At 40.5% G+C, this 26727-nt stretch overlaps 1 protein-coding gene across 2 annotated transcripts in view; it reads right to left on the bottom strand.

Moving 5' to 3' along the window:
- The window catches only part of LOC124169056 (alanine--tRNA ligase, cytoplasmic), a 253582-nt gene that overhangs the window by 184811 nt on the left and 42044 nt on the right, over window positions 1–26727 (bottom strand). For both annotated transcript variants that reach the window (XM_046547527.1, XM_046547526.1), the window contains exons 7-9: window positions 26340–26485; window positions 10796–10922; window positions 1886–2027 (exon numbers count right to left, since the gene is read on the bottom strand). In XM_046547527.1, coding sequence (XP_046403483.1) covers window positions 1886–2027; window positions 10796–10922; window positions 26340–26485 — 415 coding nt within the window. The remainder of the gene's footprint in view (window positions 1–1885; window positions 2028–10795; window positions 10923–26339; window positions 26486–26727) is intronic.

Genomic DNA, 26727 nt, shown 5'->3' with positions numbered 1-26727 from the left:
CACACTACTACTTATTTTACAATAATGGCACAACTTACTTTTAGTGCCAATATAAAAAAATTAGAGAAGTGCAAATAGTATCTGCGAATACTCAAATACCTCAAATACTAGAAAGTATTGGATATTCGAGGTCTCGAATAGTTATGCGAAAAGTACCGCCTCGAATACTTTGAATTTCGCATCGTACACTGTCGCACGCACGTCGTTGGTAGTTGACTCGGAAAAATATAGAGAGCTCTAGTCTTTTAGTGCATGCAGTGCTGTTTTAGGCAAGTTGATGAACTACATCAAATTCGCGGGTTAGAGAGGTGAAAAGAGTTCGTCGTGGGGAACCTAAATTGATCCGGGTGAAAAAATCCGAAAATCCCCGGTTTCCCCCACCAGGAGAATCTCAGTGCCGTGGGATAGTAACTACGTAGCACAGTTCCCAAAATCCGCTCCCCCCTCCATCCATCAGCCCTCGGCCTCTCCTCCGACGCTTTCCTCCTCTTCAAAATCAAACAAAAGGCCCCAGCTCGTGCAGGTTTCGTATAAATGAGACGAAGTGTTTACCATGTGTCATTTATGGCTAATAAAGACAGGCACTTAGTTTGAATCTTTTCCAGGAGATGAAACTACCATAGGGAGAAACTCAGTGCCGTGAGATAGTAACATTTGCGAATTTCCCATGATCTGCTATACCCCTCCATTCAGCACTTGCCTCACCCACTCTGACGCTTTCCTCTTGAATTAATTATACGCCCAATTGTTTCCATAAAATTAAAATATTCCATTAATCAGCTAAATTCCTGTTCGAACCCTTTAAAGGAAATCAAAATTACTCCCCAAAATCCGATGTTGCCTGGTGCATAGGCAACCGAGTCAAACATTCCAGCATTCATCGTTTAGTATTCAAGGTATTCGAAATTCGAATATTTGAGCAATGATTTAATATTCGAGTTCGAGAAATCCGCTATTCGACCCATCTCCAAAAAAAATCTTTTCTCTATATTAAAGATACTTTGCATAGTTTTCAAAACGATGGAGAAAGACAGATGAAAACTAATTGAGGTTAAAGTACACGTTTTGGGGTATCATTTTTGGGAATTCAAGCAAGTGAGCCAATACTTCACCTAAATATGCTGAGAAATGATAAAACGTGTGTTGTATGAAATAAATGAATGTGGATAATAATGTTTCTCTCTTTATTCCCCCCATAATGGAAGATTGTTCTCCAGCTTTTCTCCAGTAGAAACCTTACTCCTGTTGGCATAAAAAAAGAAAGACTTATTATATAATCGTGGCACCTCACTCCTGGCATCAATGGTCTTGATGACGAATAAAAACTATTCCATTTTCACGTCAGCAAAGAAAAACTGAAGAGGGCACACAGAAGCGCTGGGTCTGTGAAATGACACGGTAAGAATGCAGGGCAAACTGCGACGGAATGGGGTGGAGACGGTAAAAGATTCATTGCCCTTCCACGTATCAGCTACTTAGTTGTCTCCCACGCCTAACATTGTTGTGCGTGGATTGATACTCAGTACTCATATTGATACTCATACATTGACTTCCCAGACTCCCAAGGGAAGAGTCAGATTTTGCAGCATGAATACTAGGGATGGTCGGATCGGATACCTCGGATCCAAATATCCGTGGATATTGCCCTTCATCGGACACATCGGATCCAAAGTCAGGGAAGACATCGGATCTGGATCCGAAATTTTAAATACATAGTCATGCAACATCCTCTGGATCTTGTGATAAGTTTTCAAGGTTTTAAGGTCAGAAAAATGTCCGTAGTGTGTGTTGTGTGCAGCATCAAATCACCCATCACTGAGTATTTACTGCAATACTTTAAAATCCAACTGTACATAATAAGCCAATTTACAGCGGGGACACTCACCTGGGAGAACGGATCCACTTGTGGCCCCCGTCAGTTTCTCCACCGTGCGGTTGAGGAGATTTCGACCACGAGAGAGCGTCTTCAAAAACTGCTCCTCTTCCTCGTTGATTATGTCAATGATGCCACTCACGTCTTTCCTCAACTGAAACAGCCAATGCACATTCATCAGAGAACATAGCACGATGTTGCGCTGCCTATTCAGCATGACATGCCAGGAAAACAATCTACACTACTACATAACACTGGAAATAGAATGCCAGAACATTTAAGTACCTATATTGGATGAAACACAAAGCAATGTCTTTAGTAAAACAAATGCAAACACTTCCTGAGAAACGAATGATCCGGCCTCTTCGAAATCACTCAAATTAAATGATGCTTTTCAGAATTTCTATTTATCATGTAATATTCACATGACAATTCTTCTCATCAACTGAATCTGGACAAGTCTTCCCTAAGCTGAAACAATGAACACCCTTGGAATCATGAGAGAAGATATTGAGCCGTCAAGGGAATTTGTTCAGGTTTTAAACCCAGCTGCATCTTAGATCTCTGCGGACTTTTTGATATTTGTGTCATCCATCAGAGCGTGTTGTGATGGTCTGAACTAGTGCACACACACACACACACGCAACGGAGATTCACCCTTTTCCCAAGTTAGGCATTACGTCTCAAGCTAGCAGACAAATAAGAGGGTACACCTATAAGTGTCCCCTAATGTCTAACATCAACTACTGCAAACAGGGTCATTCATCAACATTCACTGAATGACAAACAAGGTACTATAACTATAAGTGGATTTTCAAAAATTTCACTGTGCTTTTTATTAAATATGAGTCTGTTCTTAAATTTTTTCGGTTCTTGGTACCGATCCGGTTCTCCCCAATCTGTTCTCGGTTCTCGATACTTGGTTCCAAGGATGAACTCTTATTATCTGAATTAATGTCAAATTTAAATGAACAACCACAAGAAGTGAAAAAAAATAATTTCACTATAGATGTAAATCAGCAAGAAAACTCAGACAAAAAAACTTAAGATCATATTCATAATTTTATTTGCCAAGTAAAAAAGTTTAAACAACAATTCGTTAAAAAATGCATGATCGAGCAGCATGTCACATTACATCAGGCAGCCACTGGCTCTTTCACAAGGTTTAGATTTTAAAAATTCAACATTTTTACCCTAGCTGAGGCTTATCTACATTGGAACCCCGATCTATCGTTCCCGCATTGATCGTTTTCCCGCATTGATCGTTTGCCATTCCTGGACCCAAATAAAGTTCCATAAAAACAATGTAATTTTTACCCGCATCCATCGCTCCCTGGAGTATCGTTTTTCCGCATTGATTGTTTGAAGATCGCGGTCCCGACGCAAAATTTTCCCGCATCCATCGTTTGACGAAAATGAGACGAAGTGTTTACAATGTGTTATTTGTGGCTAATAACAACAGACACACCAAGGAGATTGAATTACTATAGGGAGAAGCTGAGTATTGTGGGATAGTTACATTAGCGCATTTCCCAAGATCCACTATCCCCCTCCATTCAGGACTAGCCTCCCCCCTCTGAGACTTTCCTCTTCTCCGAAAAAAAAAAATTGTCCCAGCTTGTGCAGGGATCGTATTATGAAGACCTTAGCTTCGAAAAAAATATCGAGTTACCCAAGAACAATAGAAACGTGTTTCGCGCCCCCCCCCCCCCTTTTCTCAACCACTGAACTTTTTCAGCCTGCCTGCTTCAAAGTTGCCAGTTTCTGAAAGTCAACTGCTGCTTGAATCAACTATTAGCTGAAAAGGTGTCTAACAATGAATTTCGACAATTGGCGTTATACTTTTATTATTTTGAAATATTTGTCAAGTTCACATAATTAAAAAAAGAATGAGACCAAAGACGACGCATTTATAACGTATTTCAGAATTTAAAACAAGGAAATAGTTGGAAAAATACAATGGTGATTTCTGGCTAAACTCAATATCCTCGCAGCTTAGCTTCTCGGCAGTTTATGTGGCATTTTTCTGCAAATAGGATATCAGTTTATTATCAGTTGTCAATTTACGAGTTATCCAAAATAAAAAATCCTGCGTTTCCTGGGACATAGGCAACCTAACCAAACATCCCCGCATTGAACGTTTTCCCCTAGAAATTTTTTTTTCCCATAGTGGAGTTCCAAAAAAGGGGGTTCAGGTTATTATCAGTTATCAATCTACTAGTAATACTCTAAGTCTCACTTGTAAGAGTTACTGAGGAAGGCATATCTTCTCAGGATATTTTGTTTCTCCTTACTAACAATCTGAATTCATCCACTCATTTGGCGATACGCCAATTAGAAAAGAATGTGTTAGTTGCCTTCACTTTAGGACAAAAAATTTTATGGCGCAATCATATGTTTATGCTTCACCCTCTGCAGTATGTTCTGTGTAAGACGTACGCAATAGCATCAGTTCCGAACTTCACCTCGCACGAGTGGTTCCGTACTTTCTAGGGTGGGTTGACTTCAAACTAACAAGTGTTTTTCGTGTGGGTTTAATAAAGTAAGGTTTCATTTTTATTAGTTTTATTTTTATCCGTCTTCGGACCATCGCCCTTTCGAAGAAACAAGTGAGTACTTTAAAAGATGGACTGAATATAATTGAATATGAAGAAAAGCATCCGGGATAGAAGCGCGTGAATATTGGAGAATGCCTCGGGCTCTCCGCTAGCACACAACGGTAGGGGTGGGGTAGAGCGAGCTACCTGGTGAGAACAAGAAGTGGGATGAAGCCAAGGCTCAGGCGGCCGTGCCGCTGACGATTAATGCAACATTGTTCACGCTTTACACATTGCATAAGTTACATGAACAATATATTCTTTAGATAGGAACATTACAAATGATTGACTATATTTGGCCTATAAAATCCATCTCACAACCAATCACTGCGCCGGCGAAAGCGGTTGTTTTAGGCATAACATGCACATTGCTCTCATGAATACATGTACTGGAAATGGCGTTTCATGGATTTTTACATCAGAGAGAAATCCATAGTTGCAGGGTTAATACCGAGTGGAGAGCAAACATTTTTAGTGAGGTGGCATGTTCCTTTAGGATATTTGAAAGATATATTATTCGAATCAACAATATGACCTAAGTGTCTCAATAAAGTACTAGTATTCCTGTAATTGGCTAAAATCTTCTTTGAATCCTTTAACAAATATCATAATTACACGCCAAAATCCAACGTTTCCTGGGACATAGGAAGCACAGCCAAACATTCCAGCATCAATCGTTTTCCCGCATTCATCGTTTTTTTTTCGTCCATCCCCCTGAAAAACGACAGATCGAGGTTCCAATGTATTCTTTTTTTCGGCAGAAATATTGCCTGCAGTACTGAGCAGGCATTCACCGAAAACAGTAGTGGTCGATGCTGATTTTGAAGGGCTGCACGAAAGATGCTTGGAGCGAAGTTTACATACTGCATAGCATCAGGATCAATAGTGAAACTTCCCCAACTTCTGTCGACATTATCCGTTAATTTGTTGTAACTTGTGAGTCAGTTCAAAATATATTCTGCATTCTGCGATGTAGCTTAAATTCTTACTTTGATTGACAACTTATTCGCATGCTTCACTGTCACAGCTCTAATAACCTCAATGATAAGCAGCTCAACATGCCGGTACAGCGACACCATGGATAAACTGAGGGGCCGTGAGCGAACGCAAACTTGTAGTGTTGCATTCTGCAGGATAACAACACCTTTCGATGGCTTGCATAGATTAATGAACTTACAAACAAGCTCTTGGAACATATCTTGATCGTATGTCGAAGAATTACTGTATATATTAGGGATGGGTCGAATAGTAGATTACTCGAATTCGAATATCGAATTCGAATATCAAATCATTGCTCGAATATTCGAATACCTCGAATTTCGAATACCTCGAATACTAAACGATGCATGTGAAAATGTTTGACTAGGTCGCCTATGCAGCAGGAAACCCGAGATTTTGGCGAGTAATTGTGATTGCCTTTAAAGGATTCAAAAAGGAATTTAGCTGATTAATGGAATATTTTAATTTTATGTAAACAATAGGGTAGTTTCCTTCATTAAAGAAAACGAAAGGCATTGATTGTGATTCATTAACCACCATTGGTGTATTCATAATATACATATTATTTGGTTCTAGAAATACTGGTTTAGATCAATGGCAATGGTCAATTTTATCCTCATTTGAAAAAGGCCAGATTGGCGCCCATGCGATGCCACTCGTGACATCACAGGGACCTTGTTTTTACACGAGAGGATAAGAGTTTTACATTGTCTGAGGTTACCAATGCATGCATGAGGCACAGAGCTAAGGGAAACATGTCTTAATAATCACTTATTAAAACTGACTAAGTTCGGAAAGTTTTCTTCGTTTGATAAGGTATTAATAATCCTTATTTAAGCCAAGCGCTACCTGCTAGCATGGTACTCGGCTACCTGCTAGCATCCTGCGTCGTATTAGCGCTCATAACCTCGCCCCAAGGTCACCTCACTCGCGGCATCGGGAAGCAGAACGACGTCACGCGGAGTTTTTCCCGGCAATCATACTTACCCGCACGCTTGAAAATTTTCACTTTTAATTTAATCGCGAAAAATAGATATCGTCTTATAAAAATCTAAAAGCGTTAAATACGTACTCCAGGAGTATTAATATTTCGATTTAGCCAATAAAAAATAATAGGAAAGCGCCCTATTTGAGCATTACGCCAAAATGCTAAGCCTCCGTCGTATTTCTTCGTCTTGCCGGCATTTATTTTCTTGCGTAAAATGCTTAAATAAAGTCAGAAATACGTCGTGTTTGGTCTTATTCTTTTTTAAATTACGCGCACATTACTAATATTTCAATCCAATGAAGGTGTAATAATAATTGCCGAAAGTCATTGTTAGACACCTTTCGGGCTAGTAGATGACTCATGCAGCAGTTGACCTCCAGAAACGGGGAAATTCGAAGCAGGTAGGTAGAAAAAGGTCAGTGGATGAGAAAAGGGGGTGGGCGCGAGACCAATTTTATTTTTCTCGCGTAACTTGATATTATTTTCGAAGCTAAGGTCTTCGTAATACTATCCCTGCGCGAGCCGGGACCTTTTGTTTGATTTCGGAGAAGAGGAAATCGTCGGAGGGAGTGGGGCGAACGCTGAATGGAGGGGGATAGCGGATCGTGGGAAATGCGCCGATGTCACTATCCCACGGCACTGAGTTTCTCCCTATGGTGGTTTCATCTCCTGGGGAAGATTCAAAAGTGCCTGTAGGTATTAGCCACAAAGGACACATGGTAAACACCTCGTCTTATTTTTATCAAAAGATGTATGCGGGAAAATGGTCAGTGGGGCAGAAAGAGTGAAGGGTGAAACGCGATTCTATTATTTTCCGGTAACTTGATATTTGTTCGAAGCTAAGGTCTTCGTAATACGATCCCTGCACGAGCTGGGACCTTTTTTTTATTTCGGAGAAGCGGAAATCGTGAGAGTGGCTGAGGCGAATGCTGAATGCAGGGGGATAGCGGATCGTGGGAAATACGCCAATGTTGCTATCCCACGGCACTGTGGTTCTCCTGATGGGGGACAACTGGGATTTTCGGATTTTTTTACCCGATCAATTTCGGTACCCCGCGTCGAAATCTTTTCGCCGCTCTAACCCGCAAATTTGATGTAGATCGTCAACTTGCCTACAACGGCGCTGCATGCACTAAAAGAATAGTGTTCTCTCCATTTTTCCGAGTCAACTACCAACGACGTGCGAGCGACAATGTATGACGCGAAATTCAAAGTATTCGAGGTATTCGAGACGGCACCTTTGGCATAACTATTCGAGATCTCGAATATCGAATACTTTCTAGTATTCGAGGTATTCGAGTATTCGCGGATACTATTCGCACATCTCTAGTATATATACATTAATAAATCGTTTTTTTTCAACCAATCGACCAATTTCAGATGAAACAATTTACCGCCGGCTGCCGTTCACGGCCTTGCAGAGTCGTCTCATCTGAAAGCCGCCTGAATTTCACGAAAACGGCAGCTGCCGAAAAGTCTTTTCATCTGAAATTGGCCTCAATGTAGTATTTTGTGTATTTCATGCCGTAGACGGTGCATTGCCGGGTTGGATTGAAATGGGCGCCATGACATCAACGGCATGATTCAACTTGTTTGAGGATATCCATAGAGACCTTTGGTAAGATGAAAGAATGGCACCATGCCGTGGACAGTGGCAGGCGAAAAGTCAGCTCGTTTTAAAGTGGCCATTTGTAAAGTCATGGCTACGGAAATGTTACAATGCTGGCGAGAGTAAAAAATTGACGAACCTTTAAATGTGCGTGTTAGCTAGCAACTCTCAAAAGAAAAAAACGTGGATGCCATGCAATCGAAAAGTACTACGTGCATTTTTTAACCTTTTATTTTCATTGTCTTGAACACACTGCAGACAATTTCTGCTTTGGGCACCAAATTCAAATCCTTGCCACCGTTTCAAGCCGGTTCCAAAGTACCGACTTTATGCGATCGGTAGAGATCCGTGAATTTCGTGAATCCGCAAAATAATGTGAGATAACACGAAATCGGTAAATAAAAACGAAATTTTGCATTTTTAGGTGGATTAGTGAAAAAATCACATCTAATGAGTCATAATCTATTAATGACTAAGCCTTCATTGTTTTACGCTGCCAACGTTCATTTGCTCTATCTCATTACGATTCCAAGGTCAATTGGCTCGTTTAGTCTCGTGCATAACGCATCCGCGTAATATCGCGCGCTGTAGTGATTTCTCCACCATAATTTGCCGTTAAATTTATCACAGCCTCTCTCTTCGATTCCCATGTATCAATCCTGAAATATTTAGAATGAGGCACTTTTCCACCTGAAGACCTAGATACTATGAATTGAAAATGTGCGGAAAGAAATTTAACGTGACCGTGGAAGAGTGGAAATACTAGCTCACGTGCCCGGTACGCGTCAATGCCGAGCAGTAATTCCTGTGACTCACCACGACGCATTAGACAGCGTTATTGGATAACTTGTTGCAGGAAAACCTTGAGTGTGGGTCTAATGTAACAATTTTGTTGACTTACCAAGGCCACTGGCTGGGACTGGGCCGCCGTTCACGGCACGGCCCACAGCGTGGCAGAGAGTCGTCTCGTCTGAAAGCGGACTGAATTTCACGGCGTCGTGACGTGAACGGCAAAATGTAGCACTACCTGTATTTCATGCCGTAGACGGCGCACCTCCGGGACAGATTGAAATGGGTGCCGTGGTGACCACAGCAGCCGTCAATAGCACCGTACCGTCAACTGCGTGATTCGATTTGTTTAAAGACATCCATAGACACTTATGGTTATTTGAAAGCATGAAGCGCTAGCAGTTTGGGGAAGGGAAGGAAGGAACAGAAAGGATAGGAGGAGAAGGGGTTCTCCTTATTAGCAGACGGATCGTCGAATATTCGTCTCTCCACTGAGCTAAAATGCAAATAAAAATCATTTCGACATTGGCCAAATCTAATATCTAATTCTTCAGGTGAGAAAGCGTCTCATTCTAGATGTTGCAGGATCGATTAATGGGAAATAATTTTTCATGTTTCTTTGAATCCGATTATGTTTTATTAAGTGTGCTTCTTTCACTACATTTCCTGACCAATTGGCAACAGCTGTAATCAAAACTAAGCGATTTTGTAGTATCTAGTTGCCTCCCTCTAGTCTACCTTCTAGTCTACCCTCCCTCAACACCTGGGTGAGGGTTATCGAAAGGGAACCCACAACATTAAACATTTCAGCCAATTTGTAAGTTATACAGTACTATGGTTATACCATAGCTACCCAGCACTTAGTTTGAAAACACCATTGTGATAGGTTGTGTTTTGCGGTTGGACTGTTTTTTATTGTAGTTCCAGCTTTAAATATCGAACAAAGGATAGGAATTTTAAAATGCCAAAAGGTAGTGATACTGTTCATACCAGGGCAAGTGAATTCAGCTGAGAAAGATTTTATATGAACACAGTATTACTGTACAAAGTTTGGGATAAAATATTTTAATTTGAAAGATGTGACACTTTGTTAAAGCGCATCAGTAGTGATACACATAAACGTGCGAAAGAAAGGGGACCCCCAAAACGACAGCTATCATTTGAACACGCAGTCATTCAGTCAAAGAAAGCAAAGGAGGAGCTTGTTGTTGCTACTACAGAAGCATTTTTAAAGGCTTTATTTAGTGTAGAGAAACTTGACAATCCAAAAATTCTGGAATGGCTCCCGAAGTAAACACATGAGGTGGTGGGACTTTGCTCTTAGCTGATCGTATTCGGAAAATTGTTGCATTATAATAACACCGCCAAGATTTATAACACCAAAATCGAATGGTTTTGAAACGAATTTTAGCAAAAAAATAAAACCACTTTCACGGACCTCTAGCGATCGGTTCTCGATACCAGTTCCACAGGCCAAGAACTACCAATACTGAGAACAGGGTACTGGAATCTACCATCTCAACTTTTTATACAGATTAGCATTGGATAGATAATGACGAAGGTTTAATTCCTCAAAAATGGCTACTAAGACATAAAATAGAGTGAGTTTAGTTCCAAACGACTGTAACTTTTCATTTTAGCCATAGAAATGATCCTACTTGGTCTCTTGGAGAAAATTACTCGTTATTGCAGTATTTTTTCAGCAACATCTAAATGTTAAACAATCAACCTGATTTTTTTAGCTATCGATTCTTCTCCCAATAGCATATTATAGAGCATAAGCTACACCCCACAATGTAAAATGAGGTAAAAATGCAGCATCCATTGAAACTGCTACATGGAAGCATATTGGTCAAGTCAAATATTCCAAGGCAAGTCTACAAGAACCTTGTGTACACCAGATGTAAAATAACTAATAAAAATACCACACACAGACTCACCTCAGGGAATGTGTCTCCAAGCAATTCCACTACAGTGTGAACCAGGGTTCCGAAAAACTTTGGCTTGGCATTGAGTTTCTCTGTGGCATATCGAATACCACGCCGCAAAATACGACGCAGAACATACCTAGAGGAAACAAAAATTAATCATCCAATGAAAATAAGAAAGAATTAAGATGAATTGAACAGCTCTGTTGTCTTCCAAATGAAGAAATCATTTTAAACCAAGGACCAGGGATCACCAAGGCACCTCAATGCGAAGGCAATATTTTCTCTGCGATTGTTCTTGTTCTTTTCGCCCCGTCTATCGCTTCAGTTCGGGTAACTTTGTTCTCTTGGCAAAATATTGTGACCTAAGCAATGACGAATTACCCATAAGTCAATTTGCATAGGATAATTTCAGCAATCAACACACTGCCTCCGCCATAGAGGTTCCTGGAGAGGTGAAGCCAGGCCTAACGGTACTCTTTGCGCATTTATCCATCATGCCAGGCCCAGCTTCGTCAATTTGACATAGGGCTATGTGTTAAGAGAATATTAAGTTTTTCTGAAACCAGTGGCTTCAGAGATCATATAAAGGTAAGTAAATACCTCTTAGTGTGAGCATTTTTCTGGAAATTATTATCTATATCTAGAAACATTCCGTTAGGCAGATATATGCTATGTTAAATTTGCATTCACAAACATTTGCTGCTCTGCTAACGGGTGCAGTAATCACACAGATAGAAGGATAACAGGTCTTACCTTCCACTGGTGAGTTAAAAAATGGAATAAAATAGTCAAACCAATGCAATATTGCATGAAATGATAAATATTTCACTACACCTGATAAATATTGAATTTGTTACCTATGACTAGGGACATGCAAAAGGTGGGGTTATTTTTCTACAAAAGCGATGTTATTTTGCCCTGAAATTGGTGTTATTTTAACGGCAAAATAATTGATGTTGATTGAGAGCCATCCTTCCAGTGGCCCACCCATTGCCCTAAATTTAGGATATTATTGACCGGGAATAATTTAAGCAATAATATACATGGAGTATTGACTGAATTCACCTATTTTACATAGGTATTTATCCTTCGCGTATACATATATCTAGCTTACATAGAGAGAAGTTACTTTTAAATGTCTGTAATTTCAAATGAAATATTGCTTTTGTGATCAAGTTTTCATCTTTTACATTTGCTCTCTTATCTGTTAACACAGTGCTATAGCAGGAAAGAAATCTTTCTCAGTCCATGTTTGCTGAAGGGATCCAAATTGCTTAAAGGCACTTAGATGCAAACGATGTCGCAGACATTTGAGCTCCTGGATTGCTTTAATTACATCCACTGATCCCCGGGACTTTAGCTTTTGTAGTAATTTCTGTAATTCTCCCAACCCCAACATCAACTTCTCTGTCTCCATTGATTCCAGGCCATGAATTTTTTGTTTTTAAGTCAGGGTTCATGTCTCTAGATGGAACTTCTTGGGGATCAAAAACTGAGATCTTTTCAAATACCTATTTTTCTGCTTAGGTTTTCTACCATAAGAGAACTAAGTTTGGTTGATGCCTTTTCAGCCATCTGCTTAGGTATTGACTTTATAGCAGCTGCTTAAGAGGTTTTCATGTTTTGCAGATGTAATAAGTGGTTTTATCGAAAAAAGTACTCTTATGAGTATTTTCGAGGCTCATTTTTAACTTCCTTAACCCTTTCAAAAAGGTGGAGTTCTCTCCTTAACATGAAAGCAGGACTGTGCTCCATGAGACTCTTCGGTCCCCTCTGTATGGAGCATTTATGTTGGACATCTGTTAAGAAAGGTCTTGCAGATAATCAAACACTCTCAACACCAACCTTTTCTGATACTTCCTAGTGGGCATTTTGCATTATCTCGGACTCTGAGGGTAGTTGGTCTCCCTCCTTTTGTGGTTTATAACCCTACCAACGGCATTGGTTCGCTGTCAACTCATGCTTTGTTTATGTGAATTAGCTATATGGATGATTGTTGCTTGCACGTAAATTGCAGACTTCCAATTGAATTCCTCGATTTATTCTGAGAATTTTAAAATTTTGAATGAAGATCTACCATCAGCATTAACGGATTTAATGCATTAACAATTTCCAAGTTGATTTTATACTTAAATCGAGATATAAGTTAATATTTATGGTAGAATTTCGTTTAAAAAATTGTAAACGCTGCCAAAAGACAAAGAATTCAATTCTTAGTTTATATTTTTTGAGAAAGAACCATATATTTATTTCGTAAACTAACTGAATGAACAATTGTATGGCTGCAGTCCCTTGCCACAAGGAGGGGTAATAAGAGACGAGGGTCTAGGCTCATGCTTCCGGATATCGGCAGTTACAGATTTTGCCAGTCCATGGTGTTGGCCTGTGTTGGGTCCCGAAACTAAGACTTTGCGAACCCACGAATGTCATAAAAGGAGGAGAGCAAGGAAACATATATTCGGCATTAGGCCTGCGTAAGAAAATCTCAGACGAAAATTTTCGCTTTTCGTCTCCCGGGTCAAGAAACCACCTGCCGCATATTTCCGTCATTAGCAGTGAAAGGGTTAACTCTAAAGAATGTGAGCATTTGGATAGTTTGAACCCTCCAGTAATTTTATTAAGTCAACCATCAGATTCCAATGGCATTTTGACTACTTTGTAGACATCGTGAATGTGGTTTAGACATCCTCCGGACAAACAAATTGCCTTATTTCCTCGAGTGTGCTTATTTGTGGAAATAATGAATTTTCTCCAATTCACCAACTCAGATTTTCACGAACTCAGACGCGATTTTCATCATTTTTTTCCTTCTGCTCGGCTTGAAATTGTTTTTCGAGGCGTATATTTAAGCCGTAATTATTTCACGGCATTGGCCGCTCACCGACGTGACGAATTTCCGCGGCCCGCCGTTCCCGCCACAGCGCCGTGAAATCCAGTCGTCTTGTCGGAAAGTGGCCTGAATTTTACGGCACTGTGCCGGGAACGGCAGCCGGCGATAAATCGTTTCGGCTGAAAGCTGCCACAATGTAGCTCCATGTGTATTTCCCGGAATAGACGGCGCACAGCCACTTTTTGCCGCTTTCAGACTTTTGCTTTGCTCTGGCCGTCGTCAACGGCACTGCACTGTGCTTTTAAATATCCATTGGTCTCAATGCATGTCTTCAAGCGAGTCGAATCGCGTTGACAGTTGATGTCGCGGAGTTGTTGACGGTCAGCAAGGCAAGGTTCAATCCGGCCCGGCGGTGCGCCGTTTATGGCGTGAAATACATACCGTGCTACCTTGAGGCTACTTTCAAACGTGACGACTTTTCGCTGGCAGCCGTTCACGGCACGGTTCCGTGAAATTCAGGCCACTTTAAAACGAGACATCTCTCTCACTTTCAAACGAGACATCTCAAGGCGCTGAGCCGTGAACGGCGGCCCATGGAAATTCGTCGCGTCGGAAGGCGGCCAATGCAGTGAAAAAATTACGGCTTAAATGTACGCCTCGAAAAACAATTTCGTGGGAGAAGCATGAGCAGAAGAAAAATATGGCGAAAATCGTGTCTGAGTTAGTGAAAATTGCCCATGAATTGGAGAAAATCGCGAATAACACAAAATTCGCGTATTCGCGGGAAAACCCCGGAAATCGCGTATTTCGCGGGAAACCCCAGAATTCGCGTTAAAATTCGCATTATCGCATTTGCAACTTTTGCATGTCCCTACCTATGACATTACACTTGTTTCGGGTGCTTAAAGTTAGTAGTTGCAAATGAATTATGTTATAGTGAAATGAATACATATATGAAATATGTTATTAGTCAACTGCTGTAATTATGTATTTTTTTAAAGTAAATACAGTAAAACCTCTTTACATCGTAATGGAGGGGACCAAAATTTGGGCAATTTGATGTATGGAGGTTCACTATAGAGAGGTTTTAGTGGTAGGCACCATTTTTTCATATCCTTGGGAAATGAAAGGTGCTACTGTCTTTTAAGCCATTATATTAATATATTTAAATATATAGGTATGCATAAGTGAACATATATTTACAATTTAATGGTTACACAAAGGTAAAAGTAAATTGTTCAAGAGGCCTTATTAGAAAATAAATTTGTTAATGGGTTTGCTTTAATTTTTTTTCAAACTCTTTCGAAATAATGTTTTCAATTCCACGAGCACTTTTTAATGCCATTTTCACTGTAAATAAATCACTGGCTGTTTTCGTTAATGCCTTTTGACCTAAGAAATAATTCCCTGGTCTAAGGGTTGTAATTTATTAATAGTGTTCGGAGGAAAGAACAATAGTTTTATATTTCTAAACATAATTTCTTCATCCTCGTATTTAACTGCCTGAGTTTTTTTATTTGCGCAGCCTAGCCAGTTTCTTCTGTTTTTCCTCGGCTGTTTAAAATAGATGTGAGGGTGAATGATGGTATTCCAAAGGTCACTGCCTTCTGATGTCCTCGTTGATGGCTAGGAAAATTGCTAATTATGTGGTAATGTCATGCAGTCGCCTTCTTTTATTTCTCGAATCCATCATCAGCCTATGATTAATTAATTAATTTTCATATTTTTTCATATTTATGGCAAATAATTGAAAATACTCATTATATCTTTTAGAATTGATTTATCATTCTTATAACATGTGACTTGTTAAAGATAAAAAAAATAAATAAACACGTGACTACCGCAAAAAAATAGACAAAAAATTGAGCGTAATTTTGAAAATTTTGTTGAATTCCCTCTCTCCAAAATACAATGCATGTAGCGTTCCGAAGAAAAACTCTGTCGAGGGCACACAGAAACGCTAGGTCTGCGAAAGGACGTGATTTCCCGGTGAGAATGCTGGGCGAACTACTTCAGAATGCGGCGGCGACGGTAAAAAATTTCATTGCCCTACCGCCTATCAGCTGCCTCCTTCACCTAAAACTGCCGCGCATGGATTGATGTTCGTTCAGTATTGCTAGAAATTGACGTCCCGGACTTCCGATGGAATAGTCAGATTTCGCGGCATAAATACGCAGGCTAGACATATGACTGTCGCTAAGCGCAATGAATTTTAAACTACGACCGTCCACGAAAGCATGGAAAAAATTACCAAGGCGGTAGTAAGAAAGTGCTACACCGGGAAATATGGGAATAAAATAATTGCGAAACTGTATTTGATTTATTTCAAGTCGCGGAAAATTCTCGAAATATTTTAATTTTAGAAGCGGAAGTAGCAATGCGGTCGAGTAATTCAGTCTCCATGGATGGGAGTGTAGTTAGTTGAAATATTTCCGTCAGCTAGTGATTATAGGCTGCGCTGGTCGCCTCTTTTATTAACTGAACATATTATGTAGGCACTTACAAGAAAATAAAGCCATCAGTAAAAGAAAGCGAGTGTTATCGCGCGATTTTGACCGTGATTCGAGAGAAAACGATGTGTTCTGTCTTCATTTACGTCACCTAATATGATTAGGATAGTTGGATGCCCTAACTAATGGTTAACGTGAAAATTATTTAAGGTGTATAAGAAAAAAATAAGCGTGAAACATTTATCGCTGAAAATGTCATTCCATGTAGGTATTCGCGGCTGCATTAATGGTCTCTAGTTGTCTCGGTACGATTTGCGGAGGTAGTTAGGCCGTCTCGGGGCTGCCTTGTTGGTACGATGTATGGAGGTTTTACGAGATAAAGAGGTTCACTATATAGAGGTTTTCCTATAAATTTACATGTAAATCTGACGGGACCAGAGGGTTGGTACGAAGTATGGAGGTTTACGATGTAAAGAGGTTCACTATATAGAGGTTTTACTGTATCATGTTAACTACCTTTTTCTCTGAGTATAATATTACCAATTGAAAATAATGCGACTAAAACGTGTCACCTACCACAAACCTTTTGGATGGCTTGCAGGGTATTATGCGGAATAAACCGTGCTGTTCCGCAATTTCACAGTTATAATCTTAAAGAAGGTATAGCAGTTATAATTACTTGGAAGTGTGTAATATTATTTATTTCAATGATGGAAAGATCTTGGGAATATGTGGCCTTCACATGCTTTATGCTACGGTATCATCGGTACTTTATGCTTCAAACGTAGAGATGGAAACTTTGACATCAAGGTTACTAAGTTTGTGAATCACGTTCTTGGTACAGAAATATTTGCAGGGAAGTGTGATTATTCAGCAACATAGAATTTCAACTGTAGCTGGTCATTTAATCTTTACCGACCATTACAAATAGTTATGATTAATATATATATATACAGGGTGGTGCGAAAAATCCACAGAGAAAAAATCATTCGCCTTGACCGGGATTCGGACGCGGATCCCTCGATTTGCCGAGTGCTTTAGCCAGTTAAGCTACCGAGGCGTCATTCATCCCTGTGGAAAATTGTGGACTATACCGGACAAGGTGGTATGGACTGCTGAGCATATTATGCGACGAGCAGTCCAAATCGTGCGCACGGCTTTACGGCGAAATGTGCGAAAATGATTTTTTCTCTGTGGATTTTTCGCACAATTGTGCATTGCGGGTGACTCCCGTAAAAGTTATGCGCACGCCGTGCCGTAAGCCGTAAAGCCGTGTGCACGATTTGGGACTGCTCGTCGCATAATATGCTCAGCAGTTCATACCACCTTGTCCGGTATAGTCCACAAATTTCCACAGGGATGAATGACGCCTCGGTAGCTAAACTGGCTAAAGCACTCGGCCGGAAATCGAGGGATCCGGGTTCGAATCCCGGTCAAGGCGAATGATTTTTTCTCTGTGGATTTTTCGCACAATTGTGCATTGCGGGTGACTCCCGTAAAAGTTATCACCGTGGCTAGTCCCGGTATACTTAAATTCGTATATACAGGGTGTTTCAAAAAGGACTTTACAACTTTGAAAATTCATATAAATTTTATTAAACAAGGTAAAGAGCTGATTTTGGTGTTAGTTTAAAGGAAAAAACTTCAAGTTTTTTTACTTTAAACTAAAGATGTTCTATGTGGCTTTCGTTGGTTATTCTGCAGACATCCCATCGGTAGTCGATTTCTTCCCAGACTCTCACTAACATTTCCAGCTCGTGTAACTTGCTCAGCAGCAGCGTATTCTTGCTCTAAGTTCACCTAGAGTGGCCGGCAAAGGAGGTACGTACACCATGTCTTTATTGAAACCCCAGAAGAAAAAATCGAGTGGTACCAGGTCTAGGGAACGGGGGGGGCATGCAATTGGCGCATCACGGCCAATCCATTGACCTGGGAAGCGGTCATTTAGAAAATCCCGGACACTAGCGATTAGGCACTAGCGGACTACGTGAGTCAAAACTTGAACTACAGTAAAACCTCTTTACATCGTAATGGAGGGGACCAAAATTTGGGCAATTTGATGTATGGAGGTTCACTATAGAGAGGTTTTAGTGATAGGCACAATTTTATTAATAAATCATAATGTTAATATATTTAAACATACATGCATGCATTAGTTAACATATATTTACAATTTAATGATTACACAAAGGTAAAAGTAACTTGTTCAAGAGGACTTTTTAGGAAAGAAATTAGTTATTGGGTTTGCTTAAACCTTTTCTAAAACTCTTTCGATATAATGTTTTCAAATCTATTGAATACAATCATATTATGATCGCATTCCTCCATGCTAAATAAAAACCATTCAATTACGTTCAATGAATCCTCAACCTCTTTTTTGGATGGAACTGTAACTGATTCCTCATTACCAACATCTTCCTCTAAATCCATCTCTTCCTGTATCCTGCAATATATAAACATCTCCTTCACCACTATCTTCCAGCTCATGTGAGGAACATATGAATAAATCATTATCAACATTTACAAAGTCTTCAAATGTTGAATTTGTGTCAACTATTTTGTTGATTTTATTGTGCTCTGTAGGTTCATTCTCAAATATCTCACTTTCCTCCTGTTTGCTACCACCCGTAATCCCAGCCTTGATGAAGCATTTCTCAAAAATTGAGGATATTAATTCCTTTCACAGAAGGGACAGCCTGTGCATGGTCTGAAGGATGATCCATAAGCACATTTAATGTCGTTTTCACTGTTCACTCTCCATAAAAAATAAATCACTAGCTGTTTTCGATAATGCCTTTTGACCAAAGAAATAATTCCCTGGTCTAAGGGTTGTAATTTACTATAGTAGTGTTTGGAGGGAAGTACACAAGTGTTATATTTCTTAACATAACTCCTTCATCCTCTTATTTCACTGCCCGCTTTTTTTATTTGTGCAGCCTAGATATACAGTTTCTTCTGTTTCTCCTCGGTTGTTTAAAATAGATGTCAGGGTGAATGATGGTATTCCAAAGGTCAGTGCTACATCTTTCTTCTGCCTGCCCTCGTCGATGCCTCGGAAAATTCCTCAGAATGTGGTAATGTCAAGCAGCCGCCTTGTTTTATTTGTCGAATCCATCATCAGCTTATAATTAATTACGTAATTTTCGTATGTTTTCATATTTTAAGGCAAATAATTGAAAATACTCCTTCTAATATATTTTAGAAAATTCATTTATCATTCTCATTACGATTGACTTGTTAAAGATTATAAAAAAATAAATAAACACGTGACTATTGCGAGAAATAAACAAGAAATTGAGCGTAATTTTGAAAATTTGAGCCCTTTCTCTAAAATACAATGCTCATAGAGTTCCGTAGAAAAACTATGTCGAGGGCACAAAGAAACGCTAGGTCTGCGAAACGACGTGATTTCCCAGTGAGAATGCTGGGCGAACTACTTCAGAATGCCGCGTATCAGCTAATTAGCTGTCTCCTTCACCTAACATTGCCGCGCATGGAGTGATGTTTGTTCAGTATTGCTAGAAATTGACGTCCCGGACTCCCGATGGAAGAGTCCGATTTCGCGGCAAAAATACGCACGCAAGACATATGACTGTCGCTAAGCGCAATAAATTGTAAACTACGATCGTTCACGAAAGCATCGAAAAAAATTATCAAGGCGGTAGTAAGAAAGTGCTACACTGGGAAATATGAGAATAAAATAACTGCAAAACTGTATTTGATTTATTTCGAGTGACAGTAAATTCATGAAATATTTTCATTTTAGAAACGGAAGTAGCAATGCGGTTGAGTAATTCTGTCTCCATGAATGGGAGTGAAGTTAGTTGAAATATTTCCGCCGGCAAGGGATTATAGGCTGCGCTGGTCGCCTCTTTTATTAACTGAACACAGTATGTAAGCACTTACATGAAAATAAAGCCATAAGTAACAGAAAGCGAGTGCTATCGCGCAATTTTTACCATGATTCAAGAGAAAACGATGCGTTCTGTCTTCATTTACTGTCACTTAAAATGATTAGGATAGTTCGTTGCCTTTTTCTTATTTACTGTTAGGTATGCTCTCATTTGGAACAAAATGGCCCTAGCTAATTGTTCGTTATCGCGGCTGCATTAATGGTCTCTAGTTGTCTCGGTACGAAATGCGGAGGTAGTTAGGCCGTCTCGGGGGTGTCTCGTTGCTATGATATATAGAGGATTTACGATGTAAAGAGGTTCACTATAGAGAGGTTTGCCTATAAATTTACATGTAAATCTGACGGGACCAGAGGGTTTGTACGATGTATAGAGGTTTACGATGTAAAGAGGTTCACTACATAGAGGTTTTACTGTATTTTCCTTTAAAACAACACCACAACCAGTGCTGTACCTTGTTTAATAAAATTTATATAAATTTTCAAAGTTGTAAAGTCCTTTTTGAAACACCCTGTATATATATATACACTTTGAAATGTTCCTCGGTGAGGTAAATAACGTAAAAAACCCTAGGATGGGCAGTATCACAGAACACACAAGATTAAGATTAAAAACTCACATTAATAACTTAATTTTCGGTGGCATTACCACCTTCCTCGGAGTTAGGTAAAAGACTGTAGGTAAAGGGTAAAGGATAGCTGAGGGAAGGGGATATAGAGGGGAGGTAGGGTCCAAAGAGGGGGGGAAAAGAGTGAGCAGAGGCAATTAAGGGATTATCGGTGGATGTTTAAGCCGGGAGGAAGAAATGCTTTGAATAGGCATATGTAACTTAATTCAATAGAATTAAGTTTGAGTGGGTGGTCTGTGGGGGGAAGGGAGGCTAAAACTGAAACATTGTAGCAATCATTGAATTGACGCTGATGAGTGGCCGCATGTTTCGCCACCGGGAAGAATGCAAAGTCAGAGGAAGAGCAAGATGCTCTGTGGTTATTGATTCTAAGGTTAAGGGGAGTTGAGGATTTGCCTATATAAAAGGAGGGACAGTGTTTGCATTGAATTAGGTAAACTACATTTTTTTAAGTACAGGAGGCCGCAGGAGGTGGTGGTAGATAGGAGACGAGATGACTAGGGATAGAAGGAGGGGTAAAAATTGGGCAGGTCTTACATCTAGGACGACCACAGGAGCCATGAGGTTGAGTGTCAAAATGAAAACATCCCAGTGATTAATCTATCATCTGCCTCCTTAAACAAAGAAGAACTTTCCCTCCTCAGCAAAGGCCTTTCCTTCTCTCCCACCCCTAAAGTGCGCCATGTCCCCTTAGTCACGGATATTATGCAATTTTGCAGAAATCTAAGGTGGAAAGCCTTTTGGGATACACAGAAAGAACTAAATACTCCAATTCCTCCCCATAGTGCCCTTTCCAGGTTTCGACCATCCTAGGACCATGAACCTAAACCTCTCCCAACCGGCCACCCAATTGAAATTTTTATAGATCTGCTGCTTTCAAAAGTCTGCAACCGTTCTTTCTTAAAATCTCTTCAGCCCAAACCCAACCTTTCTCAATCGGAGAACATTGTCCTCCGAAAACTCATCCACAACCCTGATATAGTCATAACCTCAGCTGACAAAGGATCCACAGTAGTTCTCCTGAACACTTCTGATTACATTAAGGAAGCTGAAAGACAACTGACTGATACCTCCTCATACACACTTATGCCTCATGACCCTAACCCCACCTTCCAGGAAAATATCAAGTCTTTTCTCAAGGAACATGCCCCACTGGAAGGCCTCTCTTCGTCTGACATCTCCATCCTTTCCCCCCCAAACCCACGTCCTCCACATTTTTACATTTTGCCAAAAATACATAAACCCAACCACCCTGGCCGTCCTATTGTCTCATTTTGCCACTCACCCACGGAAAGAATATCCGCATTCATTGACTATTACCTCCAACCACTAGTTTTGTCTCTACCATCCCATATCAAAGATACATATAACTTCCTAGACCGTCTCCAATCCACCCAAATTCCTCCTGACACCCAAATTGCCATGGCCACCATAGATGTCACTCCTCTCTACACATCAATTCCTCATTCTGAAGGTCTTTCCTCCCTCCGCCACTTCCTTTCCCAACGCCCAACTCCTCATACCCCTAGCACCGACTTCCTCTTAGACCTAACTAATATCGTCCTAACGCACAATTCGTTCTCATTTAATAATAAGCATTATTTACAGATCAAAGGTTGCTCAATGGGTAGTAGATTCAGTCCCTCCTACGCAAACCTCTACCTAGGCCACTTTGAACAAATTTTCCTTTCCCAATATCCATTGAAACCCCTCCTTTGGCTCAGATTTATTGATGACATATTCCTCCTATGGCCACATGGTAATGATTCCCTCGAAAATTTTATTGCTACTCTCAATTCCTCATCCTCTCTTTCTTTCACCTCAACCATTTCTAATTCCCAGATTACCTTCCTTGATGTCAATATCTCTCTTGTCAACAACAAATTTCTCACCTCTGTCCATGTAAAACCCAGGAATAAGCAGCAGTACCTTCATTTTAGCAGTTGTCATCCATCCCACACTAAACGCTCCCTTCCCTATTCCCTTTCCATTCGAGGCCACAGTATCTGTAATAATCATGATGCCTTAAATAATTTTCTTCACAACCTTCACCGTTCCCTCCTCCAGAGAGGCTACCCAGAGTCCCTCCTACGTAAAAAAATTCTCAAACACAAATGCCCCCCAGAACCGTGCAATAGAAACAAACCACGAGATCTTTCCCTCTGCACCACTTACTTTCCTGGAATACAATCCCTGCAATCTATCCTTAAAGACCTCTTCCCTATTATAAAAAACCATAAGTCGACAGCCAATCTTTTTGCAAAACCCCCTACTGTCACATTCAGACGACCTGCAAACCTTTCAAATTTATTCCGCTCAACTAACCCCTTACAGAAGTCACCTACTACTCCCAGTAGCACACCTTCGCCCTGCGGTCGTCCTAGATGTAAGACCTGCCCAATTTTTACCCCTCCTTCTATCCCTAGTCATCTCGTCTCCTATCTACCACCACCTCCTGCGGCCTCCTGTACTTAAAAAAATGTAGTTTACCTAATTCAATGCAAACACTGTCCCTCCTTTTATATAGGCAAATCCTCAACTCCCCTTAACCTTAGAATCAATAACCACAGAGCATCTTGCTCTTCCTCTGACTTTGCATTCTTCCCGGTGGCGAAACATGCGGCCACTCATCAGCGTCAATTCAATGATTGCTACAATGTTTCAGTTTTAGCCTCCCTTCCCCCCACAGACCACCCACTCAAACTTAATTCTATTGAATTAAGTTACATATGCCTATTCAAAGCATTTCTTCCTCCCGGCTTAAACATCCACCGATAATCCCTTAATTGCCTCTGCTCACTCTTTTCCCCCCCTCTTTGGACCCTACCTCCCCTCTATATCCCCTTCCCTCAGCTATCCTTTACCCTTTACCTACAGTCTTTTACCTAACTCCGAGGAAGGTGGTAATGCCACCGAAAATTAAGTTATTAATGTGAGTTTTTAATCTTAATCTTGTGTGTTCTGTGATACTGCCCATCCTAGGGTTTTTTAACTTATACAGTAGAACCTCACTTATGAAACTTTCAGCGGAAAACCAAAAAAAGTTTCATAAGTGAGGAAGTTTCATATGTGAGGTTTTTCGGTATTTAGCATGAAATCCTTTCCTATAGGGGCTGGTTTGTTTCCAGGATGCAATTACTCATTTGGAGGCAAGAAATTGAAGCCTAATGATCTTATTTTCTCAAAAGTAACACACCAGATGATATGTTACTTTAAGAGAAATATAATTTTACATTCCTGAAAAACTTAACCGAGGGATGAACGACTAGCATTTCTGGTACTGATCTGCAAGGCTATCACCCTGGAGAGATTTCGGAATGATGACACAAAATGTTCACAGAGAAGCCAATTTTTTAAAAAAAAGTTGACTCATTAAAAGCGGTTTTCAGGAAATTCATTTTATCACCTATAAGCAAACCCCAGATTGGAGATTGAAGAAATGAAATACCTGAGGAAAGTCATTCAAATTAACCCCGTAATTATACCATTTTTCTGAACTGACGGCGGCTGACCTTGAGCGTGCTTGAAACCCACCCACTCTTCTAGCCAATCACAGAAGAGCGACAGGAGAAAGTGAGGATGAGCCCGCAGTCTCTCTCCGAACTCTGAGCAGTGCACATCGCTCTCCAGCTAGCAGTGTTGCCAAGCCGAATCTTTGGAGATCGCACAGCACTCATTCTGCCGCCCCCAAAAGTACCGTTATTCCCAAGGATGGCAACGCCGGTCAGCTGGATGGAGGGGAGCGAAGGGGTGGAAGGAGCAGCGCTTCTCATTGGCTAGTTTCTATTTTCCACCCAGCCGCCGTCAGTTCGGAAAAATGGTATAGGGAGCAAAATTTCACTAATGCATCACGAAGGCTTCACACCCTATGGACCCGGGTTAATAGCAGAGGCAGAAAGTTTTCAGAGATGGCTCTATCCCTGCTTGAGAGTAGTGTGGACGGAACTTCCAGTGCAACACACTGTCCGGCAGATGGGACATTAAGCCCTGGTTAAGCCTATCGTTACAACCTGGCTAATTCCAACACAGGGTTTCTATACTCCCTCTCTTACCTCATGGCGCAAATGACCCCAGCTGTCAGTTTTCTCCCTCTAAATACCATGCCATAGATAATATGGAGCACCTGGCAGTGGCGTAATTATGGTTGAGGGATGAGGGGATAGATCTCTCTCCAAAGCCTCAGAGAAATTTAAAAAAAATTTAAACACAAGTCTAGCTTTGATAAACAGCAACTGCATCTACTTAAAGTTAAATTTTCTGTGCCAAAATGATGTAGAATATATTTACAGGCATGCCATTTTTTTAAATTTTACGGGAATCCCCATTGCCTCGGAGGGGTGGGGGGTGAAGCTGCCCCCCAAGTACTACCGTCACCCCCAAAGCGTATTCCTAGTTACGCCACTGGTACCCCGGATATTCCATGACTAAGTTCACTTTTCTGGTGCTTAGAAAACTTTTAAGTGAGCATTTGAAATAATCGCGCAACTGCTGTCAGTGATGAATGGACAAAAGTAGATTAAGAGCCGGAAAAATCTCCCCTCTCAATTATGTTTACGCACTAAAAAAGAATTTTCCCATGACATTTTAGTAATAATAGAATGAATCTACCGGGTATAGCTTCTCTGCCGGCATTCTTCCGCGAATTCAGCGCCGGGAACTTCGACTCACAAGCCGTGTGACTCATGTTCACGTAATATTTTGCTTCCCCATATCTGAAAACAACACCAGACTGTTTTTGTACTTCGATATAATGGTTATAAGTCATTCCTGAGTCGAAAGGAACTGCCTTATCTCTCGCGTTTTGAATTTGACTTTAATGATTACGTTACCACTGACAACGCGAGTTATTCTCCGAGGGCATTCGTACTAACTCTCGTTCAGTTAAAAAATAAACGCTTGCCACCAGGCAGTCAAGGTCAAACTATATTTCATTTAAACCCGCAGATACAAGTTGGGTCAGTTTTGATCTGCGCGCCGCGTAAGCAACTTTCCTCCGGCTCAATTCGTCCCGCGGATGAGGGATTAGCCCGTGGAAAGAGTCCACGCATGCTGTTTTTGCCATCGTGTTGAATCACCAACGGCTTACGTCTATACTACAAATACGATAATCTTTTTTGGATGACCTTGGAAGCCAAAATTTTGGTACGCGAGGATTTTTAACGGCTCATTTAGGTGTTATTTCGCTGGGCGACGGGAAGCATAACCTTGGAAAATTCTAGACAATCTTCCGTTAGAGATAGATATTCCGGATTAACGATCATCTACTGCAGTTAAAATTAATATCTAATAAACAGCATCGCTCATTATTAAAACTTATTATTCTTCATTGACATATCTATGTAATGAGCGCATACTACCCCCGCTCCTGTGACTAAAATCGGCGCGCCTACCGCAATCTTCTCGTAGATCAGTTCTCTGACAAGTCGTACAAGAGAGGTATTTTATCACATTGGACTGGAAAAATACGTTTCATAACCGAGGTCGTCGTATAGGTGAAGAGTTTCATAACTGAGGTTGGAAAAACATGGGTTCATATGGGGTTATTCACCGGACCAAAAAAAATCGGCGTATAAGTGAGGTCATCGTATAAGTGAGGGTCGTATAACCGAGGTTCTACTGTATATATATATATGTGTGTGTGTGTGTGTGTGCGTGTGTGTGTGTGTGTGTATTTTCCACAACCACCAACAGTCTAATACAGTACAAAAAGTGAGTACGAAATTGCTCCGCTCACCCCCTGCCAGTGTTGTCAGGGCGTCCACCATCCGCAAGGGCAATTGTTAGGGTACGAGCGTGATCTGCAAGAACTCGGTAAGCCATGTCCTTGCCATCCACATCATCTGCTCCAACTCTGCCTGTGTAAGGAGCAGCGTTTGTTCCCTACATATGAGAAAGAGATTGCACACAAATTAACATTAATTACATACTATTATCAACCTACTATTTGATGAAGAATGATCTGCAAGTTCTGCAAAGCTGGGATGAGCCAAAGAGAAAATATTTTATCAACAAGATAAAAAAACAAAAAGGATATCATTAATGTAAACAAGATCGTTAAAAGGGGAGATGGATATTTCTTCCAAATGAAGAAATAAAGAAATCATGATCAACCAGGGACCTGG

The sequence above is a fragment of the Ischnura elegans genome, chromosome 12 (assembly GCF_921293095.1).
Source record: "Ischnura elegans chromosome 12, ioIscEleg1.1, whole genome shotgun sequence".
Taxonomy (NCBI): Eukaryota; Metazoa; Arthropoda; class Insecta; order Odonata; family Coenagrionidae; genus Ischnura; species Ischnura elegans.
Note: the sequence above shows the minus strand (reverse complement) of the source record. Positions and strands in the feature narration are given on the sequence as shown.